General features: G+C 43.8%; 1 protein-coding gene and 1 long non-coding RNA gene across 4 annotated transcripts in view; one reads left to right on the forward strand and one right to left on the reverse strand.

Moving 5' to 3' along the window:
• Positions 1–13,546, forward strand: part of LOC109286443 (uncharacterized) — a 74,109-nt gene extending 60,563 nt beyond the window's left edge. The window contains exon 3 of one of the 2 annotated variants that reach the window (XR_009456316.1): positions 13,461–13,546. This is a non-coding gene — a long non-coding RNA (uncharacterized LOC109286443). Of the gene's footprint in view, positions 1–12,774; positions 12,854–13,460 lie in introns of those variants that run through there. The other variant, XR_009456317.1, reaches the window with a different exon arrangement.
• On the reverse strand, positions 651–27,727 carry NLRC4 (NLR family CARD domain containing 4). 2 transcript variants are annotated; one of them, XM_014600031.3, is made up of 9 exons: positions 27,590–27,727; positions 20,243–20,294; positions 18,657–18,917; positions 12,647–14,614; positions 10,599–10,691; positions 7,480–7,650; positions 2,789–2,881; positions 2,311–2,478; positions 651–1,313 (listed from the first exon to the last, which is right to left on the reverse strand). In XM_014600031.3, coding segments are annotated over exons 2-9 (3,072 nt in total). In that variant the 5' UTR covers positions 20,244–20,294; positions 27,590–27,727; the 3' UTR covers positions 651–996. The 2 variants fall into 2 exon arrangements, with proteins under 2 accessions (XP_014455517.1, XP_019356214.1); XM_019500669.2 differs by lacking the exon at positions 12,647–14,614 and having other exon boundaries at positions 27,590–27,712.
• Between the last annotated feature and the right edge of the window lie 264 nt (positions 27,728–27,991).

A 27,991-nucleotide genomic window follows, 5' to 3' on the forward strand; every position in this document is an offset into this window, starting at 1 on the left:
AAGCCTTCTCCTACCTTTCTGTACAGAATGGGAGAGGAATGCCTCAGTGGCCAATGTATTCTGTTGCAGAGAAGACTGATGTGGCAAGGGGAGAGAACAATTTCCTTACCTATTCTGCCCAACCTGTGGTGGCTATCACTGCTGATGGTTTTAGTCTGGTTCTCTGTATCTGACAGAACCAAAGGAAGTTTATACACATGCTTTGGGAGTGGAAGGGGGAGATGGGAAAGGGTGGCTTTAATTAGAGCGGCTCCAAGAGCCACTGTAATTAAAGCTCCTGAAGCGCCTCGTGTATCAGTGTCCCTGTGCTGAAAAATGGCAGTGGGGCACTTTAACTAAAGCTTATTGAACAAGCTTTAGTTAAAGCACCCTTGCCGCCAGTTTTCAGCACAGGGATGCTGATACATGGGAAACTGGCATCTACTGGACAGCAGTAATTACCATGCTCCAGCAGACTCAATTAATCAAGTCTGCTCCAATGCACTGTAATTATAGTGCATCAGAGTGCCTTGCTGCATGTGTATAGGCACCCTAAAGGACAGATTGTGCTTACAGCCATTTTAAAGGCATGACTAGACTAGGCAGTAGGTTTCCTTGTGCAATGTCAGGGACAGTACAGTTTTATAAACTATATCTATTTTACCAGAAGCTCTGGACTTTTGTCTTTTTATTAAGAACTTTCAAAAATTTCATAATTAGCAGCAGTGCTAAAAATGGACTCACAAAATGTGCATATACCTAAAAAACACTTAAAAGTACAGCTGGCCTTCCAATGTGCAGGGTGTCAATCTAACAGAAGGTGACCAGTCCATGAGTTCTCTCTTTCCTTGCTCTTTCTGCCAGAGAAGTTGATCAGGGTTTTCTCTCTCCAGTCTTGCTGACAGATGGGAGATTCAGTCAGCCTTGGAGCTGCTGAACCAGCACATGGCCACGCGTAGGAGCGGTTATCAAAGTACAAGAGCTCAAGTTGCTGCTCTCACTTGAGGCTGGCCTTGTTTAAAAATTCACTAGCTGAAATTCTTTTCCACAGCTCACTTTTGCATCACTAAGAAGTCCCAGATCATGGTCATCTAACTTCCAGCCAGTCAACCTTATCTCTTTTAAGTAATTCAGTGTAGTTAGCACTTGGCTCATTTTGCAGATTAACAGTGGGTCAGGTACCAAGTCACATTTGCTGCTAAAGTCTAAAAATCTCAACTTGTTGAGATTTACCAGTGCCTGAATGAAGGAAAGCCAGCCATTACTTGTCACACAGTTCATTGCCAAGTCTAAATGCTGGAGGTCTTCCAACGGTGTTTTCTCAAAAAATGTACCTGTGAACATATATAAGTATACATTAAAAAGTGACCGGATATGACTTTAATTAAGCCCCCAATTCAGAAAACAATCCCTATTAGGGCAACACTTGAACACATGCTCTAGTCTTGCTGAAGCCATGAGGACTTAATGCATGCTTAAAAATTGAAGTTTTGACTCGGACTTAAAAATAGCCTTACATATTGGGGGTGGAGGCTGGGGGGAGGGGTTTCTGCGTGAATAACTACCAAAGCAGAAGTATCAATGGCCACAGGCTACATTGTGTTACTCATACCAATCCCAAGCTATTCTTCATCAAGTCTCAAACACAGAGTTTGCTGAGTAAAATGGGATCCTTCTACCCACAAAAAGATTAATTGAGTTTACTTGTTCTACATATTCATGCCAGGGTCCACCAATGCACAAAATATTACAGGGTCAGCACCATGGAAAACTGTCATTCATTTCAACTTTGCTTTTCCCTTTGGTATGCTCAGATGTAGTAGACAGTGGCAGCTTCAGGAAACTGGGTGCAGCTTTCTGATCCTCGGCTGTTGCCTCCTGCAGAGCGTTAGCTAAGCAAGGGGTCTGACCTAACTTTGCCACTGGGATAAGATCTGTAAGAGATGCCAGATCAGGGAAGATAAGGCATACTGGGACCCCACTCAGCCCTACACTTGACTTACCTCTGTGGCTGGTACAGGAGTTGGAACAATTGCCTCTGTTAGTAGACAGGAAATTCTGCTCCAACAGTCTCCAGCTGTTTTAGGGTCCCTTGCATTGCTTATGCAATTTGTTTAATTAAATTGCATTTTTATTTCTATCCCACACAAACCCACTGTTATTTCATTTCTATTATTAGAAACCACTAACAATAGAAATGTGAAATTATGAAACTGAGTTTCTACTTTACTTTCAATTCATTCCACATCATTTGAGGTTTCCTAATTTACCAGTATTTATTTTTGTTCTGCTTTTGTCCATCTTTCATCCTTCTGCAGTAATTGTACTTACCTAGAACTTTAACCTCAACATCAGTAAGGCTCCATCTATTCAATCCGAGTTTTGTCAGCTGTGGCATTGTTTTGAGCTGCATTAGCAGCTCACTCAGGCAGACATTCACATCATCTCCCCAAGGAAGCATCAGCACTTTCATATTTGGAAGGATGTTAAAGCTGTTAGCTATATAAAATGATAAATGTCATTTCAGTGATTGTTACAGTTCAGTAACAATCATAGAAGAGAGTTAAATTACACTGACTTTCACACTCTAAGTGCCTCAGCAAAGAATGACTGAGCAAACAAAGCAGCCGATTGCGCTCATAATCTGTCACCCATCACCCTGTGCAATGCAACCTGCTATACTGAGATGGAATGATTCTAGAGTTATTTCTCACTTAAAAATTAATTCATTTATATCCATCTGTACAGACCCTAACATGAGGTGTATCCCTCAATTTAACTTTTCATCAGAAGAAATCTTTTGTCTTACCTAGTTTACGAACTGCAACTTTTCCATCCTTTCCCAAATAATTTTCAGATAAATCAAGTACATTCAGTTTTGGTAAATTACAAAGATTCTGAGCTAAGAGATATAAAGAAAAATCTTGTTATTGCTGTTTTAATTGCAGTCAGATTCTTGTACCAGTTGTTTCATCACCATAACAGTTAAAAAGTCCTTCCTAATATCTAACCTAAATCTCCTTTGTTGCAAATTAAGCTGATTTCTTTATGTCCTTCCCTTGTGGTCACAGAGAACTATCAATCACCATCATATTTATAACAGCCTTTTGTTACATTCCCCCCTCTCTCTCCCCTCTTTCCTAGACAAAGCCAACCCAATTTCTTCCATTCTTCATGTTTTCTAAACCACTTATTCATGTTCTACCTGGACTCTCACCAATTTGTCTATGGTGCCCAAAACTATATACGGCAGGGGTGCTCAACCTCTGGCCTGAAGGCCAAATGTGGCTCATGGAGCCTTGGAATCTGGCCTGTGGGGCTTCCCATGGGTCAGGAAATTTGGCAGCAGGAGACCAGTGGCAGTTAATACTGCCACCCCTTCCCTGCTGCAAAATCTCAAGCTCTGAGCAGTAGGTCGGAACTGGGCCATGACCCTCCCACTACATGGCCAGATCAAAGCCGGGCTAGGTCCCCTACCCTCTTCATAGTTGAGTTGGAGCCAGGCTGCATCCCCTTCCCCCACATTGGACTGGACCACACCCCTTTTTCCCCCTTCCCTCCACCTGGCCAACTCATAGGCCAGGCCATGCCCCCTTCCTCCCATAGGGCCAGCCATGCCTCTTTCCCTTGTACAGCTGGTTAGAGCCAAGCCTCCCACCATGACCCCTTCCCTCTACCCTGCCCAGTTGGGGCCAGGCCATACTCCCTTCCCTATGCAACTGGAAAAGGCCAGGCTGTCCATGCAGCTGGATGGGGTCCAGCAGCACCCACTCTGGACACTGGATTGGGTCCACTGGGTAGATCTGGCCTGCAGAGAAACTGGGCACTGTTCATCTGGCTCACTGACCAAAAAGGTTGAGCACCACTGATATACAATATTCTAGCAAAGCTTCAAGAGCACTGAATAGCTCAAATAATTACCTCTTGTGTCTTATATATGACACTCCTGTTATGTGTTCCCAAATTAGATCTTTCTTCTTTGCAACAGCATCACAGTGGGCATGTCTACACTTCACCCTACGGCAACATGGCGATGTGCTACGTCACTCTATGGTGCGCTATGGCAACATAATGATCACATGTGTCTACACATGTTTAGCTATGTTGCCATAGTGGCACGCTCCCTGAGTATAGTGCACTGCTACAGCAACATAGTGGTGAAATCAACCTGTGCATTGCACGTACAGTGCAGTAACCACCCATACTGCACAGTGCTTTAGTACTTCCAAAAGTAAGTACTAAGGCACCTTGCCATAGCAACTTCTCCATATGGCAACATGTAAATGCAACCAGTGTTGACTTGTATTTAGTTTGTGATCTCCCTAACTCCACCAATTTCATCTTACTGAGTTTAAGCTCCTTCTCCAATTTGTAAAAGTGCTTTTGAATTACAAACTTGTCCTACAAAGTGGTTGAAACTCTTCCCAGTTTGGTACCATCTATACATTTTATAAGACCACTTTCTACTGTGTCATCCAAGTCATTGTTGAAAGCACAGATCCCTGTGGGATCCCACTTGAAATATCTTCTCTATTTGACATCAAACCATTGATAACTACTCTCTGACTTTACTTTTCAGTCAGTTATGCACCTCCCTTTTGATATTTTAATATAGTGATATTTTCTATGTTTGCCCAGGACACTATCATGTAGGATGGTGGCAAAAGCCTAACAAAAATCAAGATATATTATACTGATTGCTCTCCACTTATCCACTAAGCCAGCCAAAGAAAGAAATTAGATTTGACATAATCTGGTGTTGATAAATCCATAGTGGCTATTTTTTTATTATCTTGTTAGCTTTCAGGTACTTATGAATTGATTGTACCATTTTTTCCAGTGGGCTAGGGACACAAGTTACACATAAACCAGTTTAAGTGATCAGAAACTGGTTTAAACCTGTAACAGACATAAGTTCAGTGCACATAAACCAGTTTCAAAATGGCTGAAATTGTTTTAAGATAAACCAGGTTGAATGTAGTTTCAGACTTAACTGATTTGGGTCAAACCAGTTTATGAAACTTCTGGGGGTTGGGGACAGCAGCTGGGGTCTGCCTAGCAGGGGCATAGCAGCATCTGCTAGGCTTCCCCCTGCTGTCCCCCTCCCCCCTGCCACTCACTGCTCAAGCAGGGATTCCCCCCACCCCTCTCCCACACCAAGGACCCCAGCAGCATGGACCCCAGCCACATCACCCCTATCCTAGCTAATGCTGAGAGGTATCTATGCATGTATCTCCAATCTCACTGGAACAAAGGCAGACAGAACAAAGGCAGTCTCCGCTTAGGGCTTTCTGGAATTAATAAGAAGGTCAGCTGGTAATGTCTGTCAGCGAGCCTCGCTCCCTCCTTTCTTCCTGAGCAAGAAACCAGTGGCTTGTAAATGCCTTGCAAAATGCCTGTATCCTGTGGTAAGAAGAGCTTGAACTAATGAGTGAGAGGCTTTTGTTTTCTTGATGGGCTGATAAGCTTTGTGCTTTGATAAGTTCCCTGCAGGCTGGTGGCTGCTGGCTTGCTTCAAAGCCAGAGGCATCTCCCACCCTGAAACTCTTACATCAAATGAAGTTTCACTATGCAGCAAATAATGCTGGTGATTGTTTCTATGTATCAATTACTGAGCCTGGTTAGAGTGCAACTTTCCCCTCCCACAATTTGTCAGTGTTGAATAGGGGACAGAGAAAGGTGTGAGAAATTACCTGGTTTGCAATGAATGGGACCTGTCAGAGCAGTCAGCAAATACAAAGCACTAGTTAGCAGGATAATACAGATGCATACAGTCCATACAAGCAGTTCCTCCCTCCCCCACCCTTTGCCTCACAGTGCTAGCTGGGGCCAGGGTCTGGCAACACTCCCTGCCCCTTAAGCTGCAATTGGGGGAAAAGTCTGAAAATGGCTGCTTCCCCTCCCACATGAGGCACACCCTGGCTGGGCACTGTGCAGGCCAGGGTAGGGGTTTAAACCTCTCCCTAATCATAGCTTCCTGCCAAGGCTGGTCACACGCCCCCCCCCCCCAGCTCAGTACAGTACAGTCACATCATACGTGCATTTAACTTGTGTGAATTCAACTATACACGGGGTGGGGGGGGGGCTTGAGTTTGCAGTGGCGGCAGGAGGTTTTGGCAGCGTGGTGGTGGCCGGGCGGCACACAGACATCCCCACCACCACCCCGCACTACACCACTGCCGCCACCTGCACAGCTCTAAGCACAGCTCCGCGGTGATGGCAGGAGGTTTTGGAGGCAGAGGCAGTCACCACTAGTCAAATCGCTGGCATGGTAATCGCGATTTGACTATACGCAATTTTTGCCTTATGCGCTGACTTCAGAACCTAACCCCTGCGTAAGATGTGACTCCACTGTACTGCAGAAGGGAAGAGAGGGCTCACTCTACTGCCCCTGGCCTCTGCCCTGAGCCACTGCAGGCATGTGCCCGCATTTCCTGAATCAAAAAGTGGTACAATCTATGCAAGTTAAACTAACCTGCAAAGATGGAATCAATTCAGGCTCAGCCTCTTTGAATGTCTTTCCCTAGCTCAGAAGATTTCTAGAAATTAAGCTGAGTAGTATATAATATCCTGAAATTTCTTTCTGACCCTTTTTTAAAGATAGCAGCTTTGTTTGCTCTTCTTTAGTACTTGGGGACCTCCCCTGTCCTCCCAGAATTCTCAAGACAATTGCCAGTGGTTTAGAAATAGCCTCATCTAATTCCTTAAGTACTTACTGTAGGGTTCATTTAATCAATTTCTGTCAAGTTTAATGTATCTACTGTATCTAAATACCCTCTGGTTCTTTCCACACTCCTGCCTGCACTCCTAGCTACTCGTTAAAATTAACTTCCTTGATCAGAATTCACATTTTTGTGAAGACTCAACCAAAAAATAAGATTGATTCTTCAATCTTCTGTCCTCATCTGTTATTTGCTCTCCTTTCTTATTTATAAATTGACTAGAGCATTAGTTTGCCTGCCCCTCATTTCTAGTTTATGTATAGAAAATGGCCCACTTGTCTTTTGTCCTTTGCTAAATGAAATTCATGTTGCACCTTTGCCTTTCCCTTGCATGCTTGCACTATTTATGCTAGTGGTTCTCAGTTGGGGTGTCACAGTACCCTAGGATCCCAAGAAATTCTTTTAAAGGTGCTGCAGGATGCTGCACAATATTAGCACTGTTACATATGCAAACACCTATATGTGCTTCACAAGATAAACTCAGATTTCAAACAGGAATCCGTAGTGTCAGAACATTCTGCCCTGCTGTAGTCTTTCTGAGTTCTTTGTAACAAAAGAAGTGCTCTATTATTTTTGTGTAGTCAATAAACAAGTGAAATTGTTTTTTGAAACAGGGTGCCTCTAAATTCAGAAAAGTTTGGAGGGGTGCCTTGGGTCTACAAATTTATTAAATGCTGCTTTACATTCATCCCTATTTGTGTTCCTCTTTTTGTATAGTTCCTTTTTTATTTTCATCACCTACTGTTCATGTTGCATATACCATCATTTTTATACTTACCCAGTATTTCCACCACATCCCCAGATAGACAACAATTAACTAGATGGATTTCTTCAAGATCACCTAGTTCAGCAGAGATGGCTCTTACTATGCACCTCATTCCATCTCCAATGTCAGTCAAATGGCTCAAGTGCAACAAATGCAGCTTTTTCAAAAGCTTGATGCCTTCAGCTATGAATGGAATGAGAAAAAGCAGATAAAGGTGCTAAGAACACCCTGTTCCAATATTTGTTTACTGATGTTTTGAGTGAGGAAAAAAGTGGAGATTCATTCATAGGACATATCACTACTACTTTTATGTTTATATTGTATAATAGGGGTGTGCGAAGTGGGCAGTATTTGATTCAGATTCGGCCCAACTGGGGAGACAGTGATTTGATTCATTGATTTGGATCACTGTCCTGATCTGATTCAGCTGAATCTGAAGATTGGATTCTGATTTGGACAATCAGCAATTTGGCCATAGACATAGCTTTATACGTTTTTTCTATGTATCTCAAGGTACCAGGCATGGCTTGTAAATGCTGAGAGGGTGGGGCAGACGGAACATCCCACGGGAGCGCGGAGAAGGGCCACCCGCATGCTTTTTGGTGGACTCCCCTGTGCCCCCCCGACTTGGCGATCAGCTACGGGAGAACCCCAGGTGCCCCCCCAGACCCAGGAGGCACCAGTCACTGTACTTCTGGTCTACTTCCAGGTCTGCCACCGAGCACACGGAGGACCGCCCCCCACAACACTCCCATGGGATGCTCTATCTGTCCCACCATCTCAACGTTCACAAGCTGCACCTGGTACCTCTTGACTTGCATTTTAAGCAGGCTGGCGAGCCCCAGGGATCCAACACTTCAATTCAATTCAATTCAATTCATTACGGATTCTAGCTGAAAGCCATGCTCCCGAAAACATGACATATAACCACAATATAAATTTATATAAAAATAACAGAAATGCAAATATAATAATAAAATAGGGCCAACCATTATAAAAACATTGTTCCTACTCCTATAATTAATACAGGTTTCCCTTGCTTTATGCTGTACTTGCGTTCCTGGAAAATGGCGCATAACTCAAATTTGCATATAGGGAACCCATTTTACAATGTAACAAATATGGATATATTCCAAGACCTGAACTGTACTGACCCCCAGATCCATTTCTACCACTTTTACAAGACAGTTTTGGTACTCACCAACAGCAGACATTACACACAAGCACAGGGTGGTGGTGAATGTTACCATAACAGGGATGGCAACTACAGAAACACATATCGCAGACAATGAGCGAGGAACACAGATCTACACAGGAGCCTATATTTTGGTGCACATCACTCCCACAATGCACCTCACAAAGCAGCTGACTGCGGGCTTCCACCACATGGATCGCATAAGAGTGAATTTATCTCATATATAACGATTTTTTGGTATAGAAAGGGTTATTGCATAAGAGCGAATTCCCACATACAAAACCCACATAAAGTGAGGGAAACCTGTATAATCAAGTACAAATACGGTGATAAATCAGATCATGAATCTATAAAAATGTTGTGCATAGGTCCACAGTTAACACAGTAAAAAAGCAACTATAGTGATAAAGTTTATCAGTCATATAAACAATAAAGAATGTTTAGCTCTGATCGCTTCAGCCTTGTAAGCAAAAATTGCAAGACAGTTAACTAAATATGGATCTGTTTGCTGAAGGAGCCATATTAATTTCTCTCTATTTGAGAAGTATATCAATTTCTGCAAGAATGGTGATAAATATTTTTCCTTATGACATTATATAGAGGGCATTCTAAGACATAATGAATAGTGTCTTCCAAAACTTCTAAACAGGCTGGGCAACATCTTTTAGCCCTTAGAATGGAAAGTCTACATCCAGCCAAAACAGCTGTGGGCATCTGTTTGGTCCTAAGTCTAGTCAAAGAGGTTCTCCATTTATCGTTGAGATCCATCTGTAAATACCTTTTTCACCCCCAATCTAATTCCAAAGAATATAAAGAGAGTCAATGCAAGCAGCCCTGGCCACTGCAAAATCATTCTGCCTGGCAATATCTTAGAACTTCTGGAAAACCTGGACCTTTTCTATGGGGGAGATGTATCTTTCATTGTCTTTGACATAATGTCCCATCCTGGAAAATGCAAAAGTGTAGTAAAGAAAAGGATCTGACCCTTTATGTTTGTTTGACCATGACATATATTATTTGGAGGACATTAATACCTCATAACAGTAAGGGTCCCTTTACATGTTACATTTATGCCACAATTAATGTGTTAATTGCAGAATCAATAGCAAGGATACTATGCATGCACCCAATTTAAGGCACCATAAAATGGCAAACCAGCCATAAAAAATGTCCATGTATAATGTAGAATATTTGTATGACTGGTTTTTAGGGTACTCCAACTTAAACAGATGGCATGTCCCAGGGACTGTCCCAGAACTAGTGCTGACAATCAGCAGATTGTTGGCGCCAGCTACCAGGGCAGCCCCAGTTCTCCAACTAGGGCTTCTGTTGGCAGGAAGGACTCCCCTGCTATAGAGTTTAACCTCGCCTGACCAAACTCCCTGGTGTGGGGAAAGAAGGGCTTCCCCTTCCAGGGACTTTAAACCCAAGACCACACAGCTCCCTTTTTTCCTGGGGATGGGGAATTAGAGGCTCCCAGAGAGAGAAGCACTTCTGCTAGTGACTTTAAATCATGAGCCCACAATTTGTAGTCCCACTGGACTGCTGCTGGACACTGAAGCTGTCGGGTGCAGGGTTTAAACTCCCTGGAGTAAAGCCCTTCAAAAGTCCCAGCCCCAATCCTAAAACAGCCCTGGTGCTATCCTGGGGCTAGGGCTAACAATCAGCTGCCATGTCACATGTGGAATGGCAGAAGGAATGATTGTTGGGATTGGGGATCAGATCCCATGGTGCCTTAAGATGAAAATGTGCCAGGAGCCTAAGGTCATGCAGGTCAAATCAAGACCTTATTGCACATGTAGAAGAAATGACTTTTCTATCAACAGATGATAGAATATTCACGTCCTCACAGTGCAGGAATGTGAGGCCAACAGTCTATACATTCAGTATCTGAAAAGCAAATAATTATTGTGTGAAATATTAAAGTGGATATTACCTAATTTTTTAGCATTGCTCTCATTCATCTTTATATTGTCAAAGATGAGCTTTTCAACATTAATTAGGTTGTGTATTCCATCAATAAGTCCACCTGCCAGAAAAGAACCATAAATTAGTAAGTCACTTTGTCATTTTTTGCACTGTAACAAACTCATTTGTAGGTCAAGTTATAGTTCTGTAATAACAGTTCCTGTAAAAAGTAAATAAAAAAATTCTGTTTCCGAATATGATTCTAAATACAATCTTTGACAAGAGACTGCAGATTTCTAGCAAATTAAAATTTGATTAAATTAGAAAGTGTTAATGCAAAATTCAAACTAAGTTTTAAACAAGCAATAATCTGAAAATGGAAACTTGTGATTCCTGTTGAAATTGTAATTCATTACCATCTCTTCTTACATATGACAATGTATATAGTACTTCAGATATTATCTTACAGAAACAGTAATGCCTGTGGTTAAATCCTGCATAAGTGTGCCAGTTCGATAGAGGACTTTTTTTTAGTTGTTTAGACCTTTTTTTTTTAAATGTCAGCTTTTCAGACACCTTTGGTTTCTGCCTGACAATGAGATTTTTATTTTTGCACAGCCTTTGGTTTCTGCCTGAGAATGAGATTTTTATTTTTGCACAGAAAATGGTGGCGGTGCAGTTTTGAACTTTCCAAAGTGCCCAGCGCAGCGGTGCATCCATGTGTAAAAATGCCCCTAGTGTTTTAATAGAAATTGTCAGGAACTTGCAATTTGGCAACAAAATATATCCCAGATAGAAGATATTCCTTTTCACATTCTGATTAAAATCTGTTTAATATCTGTTCAAGTTTATTTTTTTTTTAAGTACTCAAGCATATGCAATGCTTTATTACCAGACAATAATGCTTTTCCCTAGTGTAAACTTTCAGGGTTCTACAGGAAAAATGAGTGAAATGTCATATTACATACAAAATGGATGCAGAAACTTTTGAGTGAGTGTATATTTGAAAGTTGCATCTATTCAAAGATGTAAATCAAATGGAAGAGACTTTGGAGCATAATAGTTAGTGGGTCTATGATGCAGCAGCCCCCCACTTATTTTCTGCCATGCTCTAACTGTGTAAGGATCTTGTGTTAGGTAGGCCCCACATCCTGTAGCAATGAGTATGCCCCTCTCCTAATTCCAGAAAACCAGCCACTTTACACAGAAGAACCTGTAAAATTTTTCTGTGCTTGGGGCTTGTTATTTCCTATCCTTTAGTGCTGGGTTGCAAATTTGAGAGGAAGAGAGTATTTTCAAATGTATTCAACATTAGAAATGTTATTAATTAATGGAACAACTCAAAGCGGGTAGCAGATATTCTACCATATGAAGTTATTAATTCTGGATATTTTTGTAAAATATGTGTGCTTGCTCACCCAGAAATTCTAAGTTTGATGCAGGAATTACTTTGTAAAAGCCGTTGGCCTATATTTTGGAAAAGGTTAGACAAGATTATCATAATAATCCCTTGTTAGTAGTCCCTTGTTGCCTTTAATAGTCCCTTGTTGCCTTTAAAATCTTTGAACCTATTGTGAAAACTAAGGTAAAGAAATAGTAATATCTATGATAGGATATGCAGCAGCCGGCATCAAAAAAGTATCATTGTTTCATTTATAGACTTTATCATCATTTACTCTAGATTATTTGTACTGGTGATCTTCCAAAATGTAAAAATCTCTCCCATGTAAAAATCTCATCTATGTGTCTCTTGTGTAACTAAACATCCAGTTTTTTTAAAGGGCAGTGTTACAGAGATTTTGAACAATCTTACAGCAAAAATACTAAATCTTTACCCAACAAGGAGCTGAAATGACACTTTGCAAGAGTGCAAGGGCTAAGCATACAACAGACTGCAGCCAACTTCATCTTGAATATGGAAGTGGGGTCCAGTGATATTAGTAGTTCCCATAATGATCAAAGCCAGACATCTTCCACATTAAAGAAAAAGGTGTCACTGAACTACATGTTGTGGTCCACATTATTCCCAGAGATTGCACTAGCCATTCTAACTACTCACAGATCACAATACTGTACCTTCCAGATGTTTGCTTTGCAGATCTCTTATATTTATTTTTTTCAGCTTTGTCATTGCTATGATTTGTTGTTCATCTTCTGTGGTAAGAGGCGTGGATTCTACAATAAGGTCTTGCATATTCTTACAGGTTTCAAGGACTTTCTTCAATGTTCCTGCAATGCCAGCACTTCTGTTGATTTGCAGGCTGAGACTTGAGGCAGAGCAGCATATTTTACCTAGATACTTAATATCATCTTTCTTTAACTTGTTAAAATTCTGGAGTGTAATCTCTAAAGCCCGGATTTTCTGGTTCCATTTGAAGAACAAGGAGACAGCCTTTTCAGGGATATAAATTTGGGAATTTCTTGTGTTCTCATCTTCCATGTTATCCAGTGAGGAATTTCCAAAAAAATCTAATTTAATGAGTTCCAGTGCACTGACACAATTAGGTAAGTGTTTAAAAAACCCAAAGAGGTAGGTTGGGATGCTTTGAGTATTAATATATAGTCTCTTACCATGAAAGAATTCTTCAAATTCTCCACTCAAGCATGATTTTGAGCGACTTTCATAAAATAAGTTAATGACACATTCCACAAAAGAATTCAGGTTAGTTGCCTGCAAAACTTCATGCTGCTTTGCATTTTCCACTTTTTCAGGTTCTCCTTCCAAAGAAAGATTACTTAGTGAAGGCACATCAAAAAGACTTCCATACTGATAGGTTGCTGTCAGATGCTTTATAACTATTCTAGTAGCATCTACAGAGGATCCACAGGTATAAAGAAGCAAATTATAGTAAGTAGACGTAATATCTGAAATATTGTCCATTTTTTGTAGGTAACTAAACCCTCTAGCCATCTCTGCGTCCTTGGAGGATGTTAATAGGCTGCAAAGTCTTCTGCCTGCAGTGTATTCCTGAAAGGATTTATGAAAGAATCGATACACTGGCTTTAGCCTTTGAGCTGTGTATTTATTTAGAAGACCTGAAGCCAGTAGTACTTCTTCTTTGATACTGGACAAATCCTCAGACTGAAAATCAAACTTTTGGTCAAGTATTCCATCTAGGGCTAGGTCTCCACAATGATTTATGCTCAGTTTAATGTGATTTGCTGCAATTGTTTCTGTCTTGTACTTATTTTTCTGAACCATCAGGTCATAAAGTGTGCAGAAAAGTGCTGTTTGTGTGCTTGGATTAAAATTACTTTCACCCATTTGGATGGCACAGGCAATGACAACAAAGAGTGGTGTCTTCATAAGATTCTTCATGAAATTAGTTTCCTCTAGATGAATTAGCAGACCCTTGGCCAGCTCATATTCCAAGACATTATTAATGAGCTGCCTAGCATTCTCCTCTGTTAGATCTCCTGTTTCAGCAATGAGTGAACCAAACTGTCTGACCTTACGAATAGACTCAGTCCTGGTAGTAACAATGACCATATTCTTGAATTTGTGGTTTTCTTTAATCATTGCTTCTATTTCTGGGCAGTTTGAAGGCCTGAATTCATCATATCCATCTAATAGAAAAAGAACCTTTTGTCTTAGTCCCAGCAACATCCTCATGAAGTCCTGCTTGGGTATGGTATATGGAACTGTAAGAAGCTGATCACATACAGTTTCATAAAGTCCTTCTTTTGCACTGCTCAGGCTGATAAAGAAAACAAATTTGAAATGAGTCAAAGCAGGGTAATTCCCAGAAGCCCATAGTATAGCAATTCTCTTCATGAGGGTTGTTTTCCCTTTGCCAGCTTCACCTTCTATTATGCAGGGGTTTTTTAATTCACCCAAGAGGATGCTTAAAGTGAGTTGCCCTTTCCTGGTGTTATGTGTATCTTTCTTCAAAAGCAAGATGTCTGTAAAGGTAGTTTTCAAATCAAAAATTATGTCAATATCACTGCCCAATGGATGAAATTTTTGGAAGAATGGAGACAGATACAAGTCCATTAAATCCTGAGCCAAGCCATCCAAGTCTGGTTTCACTTGGCTAGTGATACCTAAAACAAACAGAACATGTATAGGCTGAATTAAATAATCAGTGGTTTTGTTGATTAGAATTGCATTTAAAATTTGATCTGCAGAAAACCTGGCTAAATTTGCATGTTGGTTATAGACCAAATGGTGATGTCAGAGACATGACTTGCTTTACTTGTCCATTCAATAGAATAGGTTTAACTCAAAGTGATCAAATCACTCTTATGCAAAAGACCAGCATGGTGGGTGTGTCTAAATGTTCAATTAATGTGCAATAATGTTACTGTGCAGTAAAAAAGGCACAGTAAACTACACCTGAGAACATGTCTACACATGGACCCTGACAGGCACAGATTTGCACCCAACAGGAACAGCCACCGGTCCAAGACTGCTTCTGGCCTTCTCTGCCCCACTGTGCCAGCCAGAGGGAGTTCCAGGTTCCCCCAGGTACAAAGCCAGTGGCTAGCATGGGGCACGTAGGCCAGTCCCAATGTGCATGGGGCAGGAAGAGTTGTGTGGCTGCAGGGGCAGCTGTCTCCTGGCCCCACGTACTTTTGCCCCTGTAACCTCACAGCTCTCTTGGCTCTGTGCACATGGGAATGGGTCCCCCTATGCACGGGGCCAGGAGACAGCTGACCCTGCAGTCGGCACAGGTTCCACTGCATGGGGGCTTAGCTAGGCAGCAGCAAAATTGCTCCCAGTTAGCATCTACACATGCGCTAATGGATAGTAACTACTGTGCGGCTAATCTACCTGTTTCTACAGGTACTAGCAAACTGCGCACTAGACTAATTTACTGTGCAGTAAATGCTGCGCATGTGTAAATGATGATGCTTTTATACTCATTAGATTAGTCTCATGTAGAATAAAGTGTCTCCTGTAAATACACCCACTGTGAACCCCATCAATTCCACCTCAGTCTTTACTTGAGGAGCCTTTAAACTGATTCTCTGCTTGAGTGAATATAGGTGTATCTGTGTGAACACAGACAAGTATCTGATGGGAATAGGATTTACTTGTTAATGAAACAGTAGCAAATGGATCTGAAAGGTTATTTAGGAGCAACTAATAGCACCTGAAAGTTGGACTAGGTTAGGGTGCACAATTATTTCAGCTGGACGGCCGCTTAATGACTTTTGGTGAGCTGTTGAGGGCCCTACCCCTTGACAAGTGCCCTGCCCCCGGTCGCTATTTTGTGACTGGAAATCCCACTCCTTAACCCCTGACCTTTGTCCCTGGAAGTCCCTCCCCTTGCCCCGGAAGTACTCCGGGGGGGGGGAGGGGAGTGCCATATTGGAACCAGAAAAAAAAACAAATCATATACTAAAAATCAAACATCTACCATATTTTAATTTTATTTCAAAAAATATTTTGTCCTGATTTACGTGCGTTTCCATAGTGTATATACAGGTGATTATGTAATAGCTCAAACTAAGCCTTACTTTTGTATATTGTATGTGTGGGTGGTCTGGGGTGTGGTTGGGGAGGTGGGTGTGGGCTGTGCATGTGTGGGGGGGTGAATAGTTGTGAAGGGGTGTGGGGATGTGTGCGTATGTGGGTTTGGGATTTGTGGGGGGGTGGGGTGGTCTGTGGGGGATGTGGGAGTGTGCGCAGGTGGGTGTGTGTGGAGTTCATGGGGAAGTATAGGAGGTGGGTGTAGGGTTTGTGGGAAGGTGTGTGGGGTGGTCTGTGGAGAGGGTTGGGGGGGTGGCTGTGTGTGCCCCCCCACACTGTCATTGGTGGTAGCAGCAGCAGCAGGTGGCAGGCCCTTGGGGCACTTGTGACCAGTGGCAGGCAGAGCCCCTCGGTGGCACACAACTGCAATTGAGTCCCTGGATTTGCATGTGGCAGCATGGAGCCAGCCCAATTGGCCTGTTGTTGCACATCTTTGGACAAGACCAGGCTAGGTCTGTGCCAACACATGGGGGTCCTGGTAATGCAGGTGGGAACGGCACACCAATGGGCCGGTTCTGTGCCTCCATGTGGGGCTTTGAGTATTTCAGTGGAGAGCTGTACATGGGGGCACAGAGCCAGCCTGGCCTAGTGGTGCACACTCCTGGCTACAGTGCTTGGAGCCCCATGTGGAGGCATGGAGCCCACCTGGCCTGATGGCACAACTCTCCACAGCTCCTGGTCCATGCACCATAAAGGTGGGGGTGGGGAGCTCCATGCTTTCATGTGGTGCTCCCAGCACTGCATCCAGGAGAGTGCACCACTGGGCTGGGCCAGGTTGGTTTCATGCCAACCACGTGTAGCTCCCCGCTGGAGTGCTGGAAGCCCCACATGGAGGCATGGAGTTGGCTCAGCCCTGACTGATAGCACGTGACTCCTGCCTGCACTGCTCAGAGCCCCATGTGCTGGCACAGAGCCAGCCTGCTTTGACCTGAAGGTGCATGCCAGCAGGTTGGCTCCATGCCACCACATACAGCTCCCAGTGCTCAGCCAGAGCCATGTGGCATAAGTAACCTGAGGGACAATTGCCTGCTGCTGCTGCTGCTACTGGCAATGGGGGCTGTGTGCCATGTGGGAGGCACGTGGTGCGGAGGCCCACACCAATCCACAAACCCCACATACACCCCCACACCCACCCACAAACCCCACACCTCCACACAAACTCCACACCCACCCACACACACATGTGCCATTGGGCTGGGTGGGCTCCTTGCTGCCACATGTGGCTCCTGGCTCTCCTTCCAGGAGCAGTGTGCTGTTGGGCCAGTGGGGCTGGTTCTGTGCCAGCACATGGAGCTCCCAGCACTGCAGACAGGAGCTCCCTCCCCACTCATCAGTTGTCCAGTTGTGCACCATTGTGCTCTATGCTTCCACATGGGGCTTCCAGCTGGAGTACGGGGAGCCTCACGGATGTGGAGGCACAAAGCCTGCCTGGTCCAATGGCATGCCATCTCTGAAAGCCCAACTCTTTTTGACTTTCCAAGGCAGCTGTGAGCCAATAATAATTGTTTTTTGGAGGGCCCTGCAGACCAGACAGAATGGCCTGGTGGGTCAGGTCTGGCTTGCAGGCAGTATTCTGTCTGCTCCTGGACCAAGTGAACTTTGGACCACTTCAGTTTAGGAGTTGCCCTCATTTTCTTCAGGTTTGCAGCTAAACTTTTTTTGATTCTCCTTGGTCTCCTTACAGTTAAATAAATGTAATGCAATCCAGGAAGCTTGACCCTTTGCAGACAACAATTTTAATTTTTCTTTTGTTTTAAATTTTTGCCAAGTTTTCCTAGAAGGTACAAATGCAGCTAAAATGAATGTATGCAAAATAAGAAAAGGGAGCTAACTCAGAGATGATTTTCAAGAGTAGTGTTTTGCAAAGTGTGAGGCATGCCCCTCTGGAGTTGTGTGAAACACCAGCTTGGATGTGTGGGGAAAATATGTAAATTATGATGGTTAGACCTTTAATAAAAAATGTGAGATTGTAGCTGGGGCACTATTAGTTCTGTTTCCTGCAGGGGAACTCCTCTGTCAAAAGTCTGACAAACACTGTTTTAAGGCATAACCTTGTTCCCATTGAAGTCAGTAAGAATTTTACCAAAGACTTAAACAGAAGATTGTTCATGCCTTGACACTTGCTCCCAAACCCCCACAATTTCAGTGAGAGTAGAACATCTGCAACTTCTGTTGATTCCAGCAACTCCTAATATTAGATCCTTACCAGTTAGGTTTAAATGCTTTAAAATGTTTGCAGCTGACAACAAAGTGATCAGCTGCAATCATGCATTCACCTCATTGGCTCACCCTGCAAACATCTTCCAAATAATCAGATGCATTTCATTCTCTGAAGAACTATATGCCATTTATTACAAAGGGTTTCAGTATGTCCTGGAACTTTCAGAGGATGTTATTGTTTCTTTTTTTAAATTCATTTTTTAATAAAATATAGGAGTTTTCAATGCTTAATTCTCTCTGATGAATGATTATATCCCATAAAAAGGATCAGAATATACGTATCTAAAAAATTAGTGTATTGCAAGTTCTGATGATTGCCTCCTAAAATCATTTAACCCTTGGCATGAGATAAAAAAACAATGAACACTACAGATAAACTTTAGTACTTACAGTATCCATGCAATTCCTGATAGAGAAAAGGGCTTTGTTTCTCAAGTGCTTTAACCAAAATTCTGCAGGCTTCTGAACCTTTATTCAAAACCATGTAAATCATCATTCTTGAAGCATCCTGTTGAGTCTTTTCACAAACAATAGTATTCATTTCTTCACCAGACAGGACATTGCTGGCAAAAAGGTCATCCGCTATCTGCTTTACAGTGACCATTCCCATTCTTTGAATAAGGTGAACACTGTTCTTCTTAACGAAATCCACTGAGAAAACAGAATATTTTAGCTCTAGACCACTAGATCTATTGTATGTTGTAGCTGCCAAGAAGATTATTGATTCTTCCCTTGAAAATTTAGGAGTGCATTGTGCTACATATAATAGCAAATACAATATAATCTAATATAAATTATAGCAGATAATGTGCAGAGAACACTAGCACCTTATTAGGAATATAACTTTTAAAATATCTTTTTAAATGTGCATGGCCGACTAGCTGATAGACAGACAGACAGACAGGGTATGCAGCACAATGTTTTGCCACTGAGACCTTGAAAGTAGCATGTTTCTCATGAGGAGTGAAGCCACATGGGCCAAGTCTTTCATAAATGGGTGTCCAAAATTAGCATCTTAAGTCCTTACTCAGGCACCTAAAAAAATGGCCTGACTTTGAAAATTGTTAAGCACAACATTTAGACAGTCACTTTTGAAAAACACATCACTTATTCACATATTTAAGTATAGACTTTAGGAACCCAGTTTTGAAAATCTTAGTCAAGTTATACTGGCCATGCCAAACGTTCTTTATTTATATTTCTCAGCACCACTGTGCAGTAGGTAAACATTAGTATCCCTACTTTACAGATAGGAAATCAAAAGCCATAAGAATGAGATATAAAGCCGCAAGGTCCCATGTAATCCAGTGTTAGAATCAGGATTAGAATGCACTTCTCTTAACTGCTAAAGCATGGAGAAAATTTTTCAAAATGGCCCAGGACTCCAAGTCTTAGAAACAGGGTTTAGAAGATACAGACACACACCCAATTCATTTAAGACTTTTGTAAAGCCCATTTAGTGCCTGAATTCCCATTGACTTCAGTGAGAAATTAGCATGTAACACATGTAGGCACTTCTATGAATTCCATGAGGGTCTAGCTCCAAATTGACCTCGTTGTCACAACACCTAACATTTAGGCACCTTATCGCAGGAGCGTGAAAATCTCAGAAAATATTTTGTCCAAGGTGGTGACAAACCCAAAGTTTTGTATTATAATTGGTTAAAATAGAGAAATGTAATTAAAGTTGCTTATAGTTTGTGACACTTCTGCTTGAAAGCTAATTTCAAGTTTATTTACAGAAAAACAAAATAACTTGTTTCACAATACATATTAAAAGGTTTTATTATATACATTTGTACATATAGCAATAAAATGTATTTCATTTAAAAGTTGTTTTATTTATCTGAATTCATTTTAAGTTTTAGGGAGATTCATTATCACATAAAATCTTTAATGTAAAATAGTCAGGTATCCAGGTCCTGATTGCCTTAATGTACAATAAGAAGCCATTGTATTGTGAAAAAAGGACTTACTTATTCAGAGTCAAGTTTTATAGCTTGAACTACGCAGCATGGAATACAGCATCTAAATTGAAAACAAAAACAGATCAGAACAGTACAAACTCTGTACAGTATCATGGCAGGGCACTGTTTGTGCCTGCCACTTTAAGACCTGAGCCAAGCAGCCAGCAGGTGCTTGATTGCGGCAGCCATTTTAGATCCCTGGCTGCTTATATAAACAGATCAGTGCCCTGCTGGCAGCCCAGGCAGCAATATTGCCTGGCTGTGAGGCTTCTTGCATCATCCTGGACGTGAGGGAGGAGCTGTAGGGGATGGCTAGGAGGCTCCTGGTCCTAGGCATGACCTAAAACTGCACCCTGCTGGGAGTAGGTGGCCTGGTGGGGCTCTCAGTGATGCAGGAGACTCCAGAAAATGCCAGGCCAGTTACCACCCCGGTGAAAGGCGGGTCAGTGTGTCTTAACCCCAGCTCCCACAACTGGGTGGGTCATCTACTAGTAGGGTCCAGAGGGCAGACCCCAGAGAGAGAGTGGGGCTAGAGGCTCAGAGGCCTGATGTAGAGTACCCTCAACTGGTCAGTGCTGGGGCCAGGACCATACCGGTCAAAAGGGCCAGGGGCCCACTGCGAAGGGTGCCCAGAGCTGAGGGCCTGGGGTTCCTGACTGGCCTTGGAGGCGAGGCCAGGGCCTGTGTGGACAAAGGTCCTGGGGGGACCATGCCCAAGAGGGGAAATAGTTTCAGGGAGCTAGACAGCCTTGAGTGAGGGCGGGGTAGGGCGCCTGAATGGAGGGATCTTAAAGGGGTCCTGATTGGAAGATTCTGGGGCCCAGTGTGAGGCCGGTGACAGTAAGAACTATGGATGCCAACTGCGAGGCATGGACTGCAGTGTAGGGAAGAAACAGAGCCACAGATAGAGCCCCAGGCATCAGAACAAGAAAATGGGCAGCCTCCTGTCTAATTAAGATAATTAATTAGATAACAACAAGTTGTGGCAGGTGAGAAGGGCAGGCAGTTGGCCCAGAAACAGGTGGGTGGGCCAAAGGCAAATTGGCCCTGAGAAGACCCTCCTGTTACAAGTATGGTTCCTTCTAAAATAGAAAACAAAAGTGTGGCCAGTCATAAAGCTTTAATCTGAAAACAGTATGCATGGCCTCGCATACACACCTGAGCTTGAAAAGCATAGTAATTCAGAATGCAGCTGTCTTCTAAGAGGGTGGATTGATTTAAATGAAATTTTCAAATCACTGATTTGAATTTTCATATCACTGATTTGAATCAAATTGGGAACTGGAAAAGCTTGAAGTGAATAATTAATTTTCATCTTTATGTGCATTTTCACACAGTATTTTCCTAATAAGAGATTTATTCTTAGTGTCTGATAAAAGTACTAAAGCTAGGATGACCATATGCCTCGGTTTTCACAGACATGTCCTCTTTTTTGCCCCCCTGTTCTCGTGTCCAGGAGGGTTTTTAAAATGCAACCAAATGTCCAGGTTTTTGCTCTGCCTTTGCTTTCCCGGGCACTAGCAGCATGGCTGCTTGGGGCTGGGAGCAGTGAGCAAGGTAATTGGCTGTCAGAGGTCACATGCTCTGCATGTGGGCCCTGGTAAATCTCTCCCAGGTAAGAGAGAGAGAGAGAGTGCATGTGTGTGAGAGCTATATGTATAGCAGGGCTGGAGGGACCGAATCAGGAGTGAGGGGCACTGGCAGGGCAGGGGGCTGTGGATCAGGAGTCAGGGACACTAAGAGGGCTGGGGGGGGGCAAGGGGCTGCGAGTCAGGAGAGAGGGACACCAGTAGGGCTGTGGGGGACAGGGGGCTGTGGGTCTGGAGTGTGGGGCACAGGCAGGACAGGGGGAAAGGGGGCTGCGGGTTGGGTGTGAAGGGCATCAGCAGGGCTCGGGGAGGGGCAGGAGGGTGCGGATCCAGAGTGCAGGGTGCTGGCAGAGCTGGGGGTCTGGGGACTATGGGTCAGGAGTGAGAGGCACAAGCAGCACTGGGGAAACGGGGCTGTGAGTCAGGAGTGAGGGGTACTAGCAGTCACACTGCTAAGCTGCTGAATAGATTTTCTAAAAGCACCATCTGTGTTTAGGTGCCTAAAATCTGTTCCTGTGTCCTTCAAGTTTTAGAATTAGTTGAGCTCAACCTTTCTTACCTGATTTTTAATTTTAGTAACTACTCGGGTAGTAAATTAACTGCAGAGTAGGGCAAATTACTATTCAGTAAGCATCTGCACATGTAAACAGTGATGCATACTGAGAAGTAATTTGCTCTACTGAGCAGTAAAGCATCTCCTGCAGTTGCACCCAATGAAGACTGAATATTAGGGATGTGCGAAGTGGACCCTGTTGGATTTGGATTTGGCCCAAATTGGGAACGGTGATTTGATTCAGCCGAATCTAAATCTGAAGATTTGATGCTGATTCAGAGAATCAGCGATGCAGACATAGAAAGTGGACTTAGACTAACCTGCAAAGACTGAATCAGTTCAAGCTCAGGCTTTTTGAATGTCTGTCCCTAACCCCAGAGAAAAGAGCCCAAAGCTTCTTGAAGACACAGTATACATGGCTTTTACAACCCCATGTGAGTTAAAACACTTCTGAAATTTCTGTTTTGCATCTGTTACAGCTTTAAATGTTTTTTTCTACATACCTTGAGGTACCAGCACAGCTTGTGAATGCTGCGATGCTGGGGCACATGGAACATTCCACAGGAGTGCAGGGGGGCCCTCCACATGCTTGGCAGTGAACCCAGAAGGGGACTGGAAGTACTTCTGGTCCTCTGCTGGGTCCTCCAGGGATCATACTGGGGCCCCTCCTGGCACCCTTCTGGCTCAGTGACTGGTGCCTCCTGGGTCTGGAGGGGCATCTGGGGTCCCCCCGCAGCCAGTCACTGAGCCAAGGGGGCACCAGGGCAGTACACAGCCCTACTGAATATAACTTAGATACTTAAGTGACAACTTGACAGTTATGAATCCTGAATTGACTTTAAAACTTAAAAATGTTTCCCCACCACAGTTCTATAGCTAGTTGAATGCCAAATCCTTTAACTCATTTAAATTTAAGCAGTGATGCAACTGAGGAGGGCGGGGAGGTGGGAGCAGGATCAGGGCAATCGCCCTGAATGCCAACTTGGGAGTGCAGGGGGAGGGGGCAAAGAAAAGCAGCTGCTGTTGGCAGCCGCGTGTTGGCATTCATGATCTCGGTGGCAACCAAAGTTGTCCCTTCCGCTTTGCCCCGACACCTATCTACATCCATACACTGCTGGATTTGAGGAGGGGTTATTGATACACCATGCTTTTTAGTTTTGAAATTATTTTAATAAATTCGAATAAGTTTAGGTCTTGGTACAAGTTGTCATACTTTCAGATTTAATTTTTTAAAAAGATTAATTTTTTAAAAGAAAAAAATATTTAATTTAAATAAAAAATCATGAGGTGGTTTAAATTGTCTTGGCTCCATTGAAGTCAATCTAAACCAGGTCAGGATTTGCCTGAGGAAAAGCAAAAATTAATTTTATTCTGTGGTGCCTAGGTATTATGAGAATATTCTATTATTTAATCATATACTTTATTTCAGTTAATTGAGCAGTATTTTCTGTGACCAGTTATACATGTACAGTCCATTGCTGTCTGATGTTATTATAGTTCATCTCGAATGTATTATTTAATTTTGTTTGCAATAACTTTACACTGCCTTAAAAATTAATTTTCATATGTTCTTTTTCCCTTACATGGCCAGAGTAGGACATGGTAGTACAAAAAGGTGGTACCTCCATGTAATTAAAATTGTCTAAGCATATTAGTCATTTTGTGTCTGCTTCTGACCCTACTAGAATCCTAAAGGCAATGGATGCTACTTTAAATTTTAATGAGAACAGCACAAGGCTCTGGTTTATATCTGTCACCAGTCTTGACTTCATACCTTCTTTCAGCTGATGCAACTCCCTCCCTTATTTGTCACATTAATATGATAATAAATATTGGCACAATCTAGGAGCTACTTTTTCCCCAAGAAGCTCCTGGCACTCTTAACTTTACAGTTTCCAAATCTCACAATCCTTTATTATCATGAAAATGGTCTTGATTGGTCAACAAGGATGATTATTCTACTTCAGGAATGGAGAATGTGTTAAGTATGTTTACAGTCAAACCATCATTAAGAGTAGTAGGAAATATCTGACCACTGCTACTTTTTTATTGTGCCTGGAGAATGAGTAAGCACAAATTTTCCTGTAACAGAACATTAAGGTGACAACATCATATTGTTGCAAGAAATGTGGATGTGAAACTGATTGGTACCATAGAGTGGCTTATGCACCTAATGCTGACAGACTGGAAGAGGGGAAATTTTCTCTCTCATTAATATTTATTAGTGTTGCAAGAATACTGGCAGATATTATCAGTGTGTTGCAGGTATTATCAGAGATCTAATGAATGAGGTGCTACACACAAATACTGTTTTAAAAGTCCCTGGTAAACAAACATTCAGTTGAAATCACCTCTGAAATCATGTGTGTTTTTAAAATGGTTTGAAGGAACAAAGTTGGACATGTAGTAAGTCAGAAGTATACTGAACAAAGCAATTTTTCTGTAAAAATTTTTTTCACTTATGCAAGCTATTTTTATAGAAAAAAATCACACAGACCTTTTGAAAAAAAATCAAACTCCAACTGTAGAGATGCTCATTTGCATGTCAATTCTGTTGCTCTTTGTATTTTGACTGCACCCACTGACAAAACAATCGCCACCAAAATTTTAAAGCCTCTGAAATCCACAACAGAAGCTCTTTTCCTCATTTAATTCTGGACTTCATGTTTTTTTGTATGACTTAACTTGAAACCCTGGGTACCCAGGAACCATTGCTACTTTTGTCTCTGGTGGACAACCATGATTTTGCACTCAGTTCCAAAAATTTTACTTTAGTTGTAATTCCACTGACTTCTACAAAGTTACTCCTGATTTCCACTGCTATGAGAAAAGAATCAGACCTTGTATTTTTAAGTATTCACACTAAGTATTCCACATAATGCAATAGGTTTTATTTACAGTCTTCTAAAAAAAACCCCACACAACTCTTTTCTTTGATACAAAAAATACTTAATGTAAACAGGAGTACTAAATCACCCAGGCTAGGGACAGACGTTACACATAAACTGGTTTAAGTGATCAGAAAATGGTATAAACCTGTAACAGAACAGACGTTCAGTGCACATAAACCAGTTTCAAAATGGCTGAAACTGGTATGAGATAAACCTGGTTGAATGTAGTAACAGACTTAACTGATTTGGTTCAAACCGGTTTATGCAATGTCTGTCCCAGACCCCTTGCTGGTTTAAGATAAAGCAGACACCCCCAGCATCCCAGCATGCTCTCTGGGCTGGGTGGGGCTCTCTGCTCCACAGTGGGGCTGGCCCCTCCCCTCTTGCTCTCTAGCTGGAGCAGGCCCTGGCAGAGACACTGGCGGGCATGCCCCGGTTAAGGCAAAGTGGGCAGGGAGGGAGTTAATTCTTTCCTCCTTCCCCTCTTCCCCCACCTGAGCCTGGGTCTCCCTATCAGCTGGGGAGTAGAGGAGACAGGGCTGCAGCAGTGGCCCTAGAGCTGGCAGACCCCAGCTGCAGGGAAGGGATGGAGGAAGGAATTAACCCTTCTCCCTGCATCTTAATGGGGCTCCCTGCACCTCCCCTTCACCTTAATGGGACTATGCTGGGTTGGTTGTCCCGCAGGGTGTGGAGGGGGGTACTCTTCCCCTTCCTCCTCCTTCCCCCAAAGGGGCAGCAGGAACATGGAGCTCAGATAGGCAGGGTGTGGGTGAGCGTGCAGGGGCCCCCACACACTCGCCCCATGGCGTGCAGCCCCGGATACCTGGCAGCAGCAGGTGGGGATGTCAGAGACTGGGGGGGGCTTCCTCGTGTGAGTGTGGAGCTGCAGGCCCACAGCGTGGAGCCCCTACAATAGAGGCAGCCAGTGCTGCATTGGGGGCTAGGAACACAGCCCTGTGCAGCCTGCCTGGCCACTTCTAGCCCCAGGGCTCCACACTGAACACCTGCAGCTCTGCACTCACATGGGGAAACCTTGCGCTGGACTCTGCAGCGAAACCAGGGATGGGGCTCCCTCCACTCCTGGCACAGTGCAGGGACTGCACAACTGGGAGCAGGGGAAACAGGAGGTTCCAATGAGGGACTTCCTCCGCTGCCAGGCCTGCAGCTACAGGTGCAGGGAGCAGAGCCTCGGGCATAAGGCAAGCTCTGCTCCCTCCTCTTTGCAGTGCTGCGCCTGCATCAGGCAACAGTGCCCTGATGTCCCCACCTGCTGCTGCTGCCAGGTAGCGGGGGCTGCACACCATGGGGGAGTGTATGTGAGTCCCTACAGCCCCCACCTCCACACCCTGCCCAGCTGAGCTCCGCAGTCCTGCTGCCCCTCTGGGGAGAGGAGGAGGGGGAAGAGTTTCCCCTAGCACAGAACAGAGCCTCCCCCTACCCTGGGGGGGAGGAGTGGGAGGAAGAGTCTGCCTCTGGGGCTGGGCAGCAGCCCATAGAGGCCCCCCTCCCCACCTTGCAGCAATGGGGGAGAAGCAGGGGGAAGAGTCCCCCTCTGGGGTCAGGCGGCCTCACAGAGCCCCCCTCCCCACCCCACAGTGGCGGCAGGGAAGGAGGAGGGAGAAGAGTCCCCCCCCAGCACTGAACAGGACCCCATTCCTGGCCCTGCGGTGGTGGGGGAGGGGGAGGAGGGGAAAGGTTTCCCCTCTGGGGCCAGGCAGACCTGTGTGCCGGGATTGCTCCCAGCTGTCAGGGAGCTGCTGGGGCGGTCCTGCCGGGGCCTGGCCATGGCCCTACTCCTCATCTCAGCTTCCCTGTGGAAGGGAGGGCTGCTTTAGCACCCCCGGGCTTCTGGTTTGAGCCACTGCAGGCATGTGCCAATCGTCTATCCACTTGCAAACCAGTTCACTCTCTGCAGGTTAGACTAACCTGCAAAGACTGAATCAGTTCAAGCTTGGGCTTTCTGAATGTCTGTCCCTATCCCCAGAGAAAAGAACCCGAAGCTTCTTAAAGACACAGTATACATGGCTTTTACAACCCCATGTGAGTTAAAACACTTCTGAAATTTCTGTTTTGCATCTGCTATATCAGGGGTGGGCAAAATCCGGCCCGTGAACCAGATGTGGCCTGACAGGCCATTTTATCTGGCCCGCGGGGCCCCTAAAAAAATTTGAAAATTAATATTTATCTGCCCCTGGCTGCCTGTCATGTGGCCCTCGATGGCTTGCCAAAACTCAGTAAGCGGCCCTCCGCCCAAAATAATTGCCTGCCCCTGTGCTACAGGCATTCAAGGGATAAGCCAGAAATAAAAAAGAAAATTCATTACCTAAATCAGGTGGCTCTCAGTCACAAAATGCTCTCAACAGGCAACCGGTTTTCTCACTCTGCCAATATGTCCCAGCTGACTACTGCTTTTCAGTACTTCTATTTTCTGCCTGTTTAGGTTAGGCAATACCCTGTATTACTGATGACACTATGTTGGCGTTCTCAGTGTAGCTCTTTCTCAAACAAGTTCTGGTTTAATTACTGGTGTTACGGGGGGGGGCGGGGGGGGGGGGGAACAAGGTTAGATGCATCCTCATTACTTGCAAAAATGTCTGCCAGACTTTACACAAAGGAGATGCCATACTGGCACCATCTGTGAGATACTTGGCGTACCTCTTCCCAAACAACATAGACTATTTTCTGCATTTCATCTGTCAGCTCCAGACCCTCCCTCAGTAAGTAG

The sequence above is a fragment of the Alligator mississippiensis genome, chromosome 1 (genome assembly GCF_030867095.1).
Source record: "Alligator mississippiensis isolate rAllMis1 chromosome 1, rAllMis1, whole genome shotgun sequence".
NCBI classification, from domain to species: domain Eukaryota; kingdom Metazoa; phylum Chordata; order Crocodylia; family Alligatoridae; genus Alligator; species Alligator mississippiensis.

What these genes read in the sequence shown, in the direction of transcription:
- NLRC4 (XM_014600031.3), bottom strand. An exon ending in GAGCAATGCTAAAAAATTAG is followed by an intron (nt 7,651 to 10,598) that starts GTAATATCCACT and finishes TTCCATTCATAG; the next exon opens with CTGAAGGCATCAAGCTTTTG. An exon ending in TGTTGAGGTTAAAGTTCTAG is followed by an intron (nt 1,314 to 2,310) that starts GTAAGTACAATT and finishes ATATGTTCACAG; the next exon opens with GTACATTTTTTGAGAAAACA.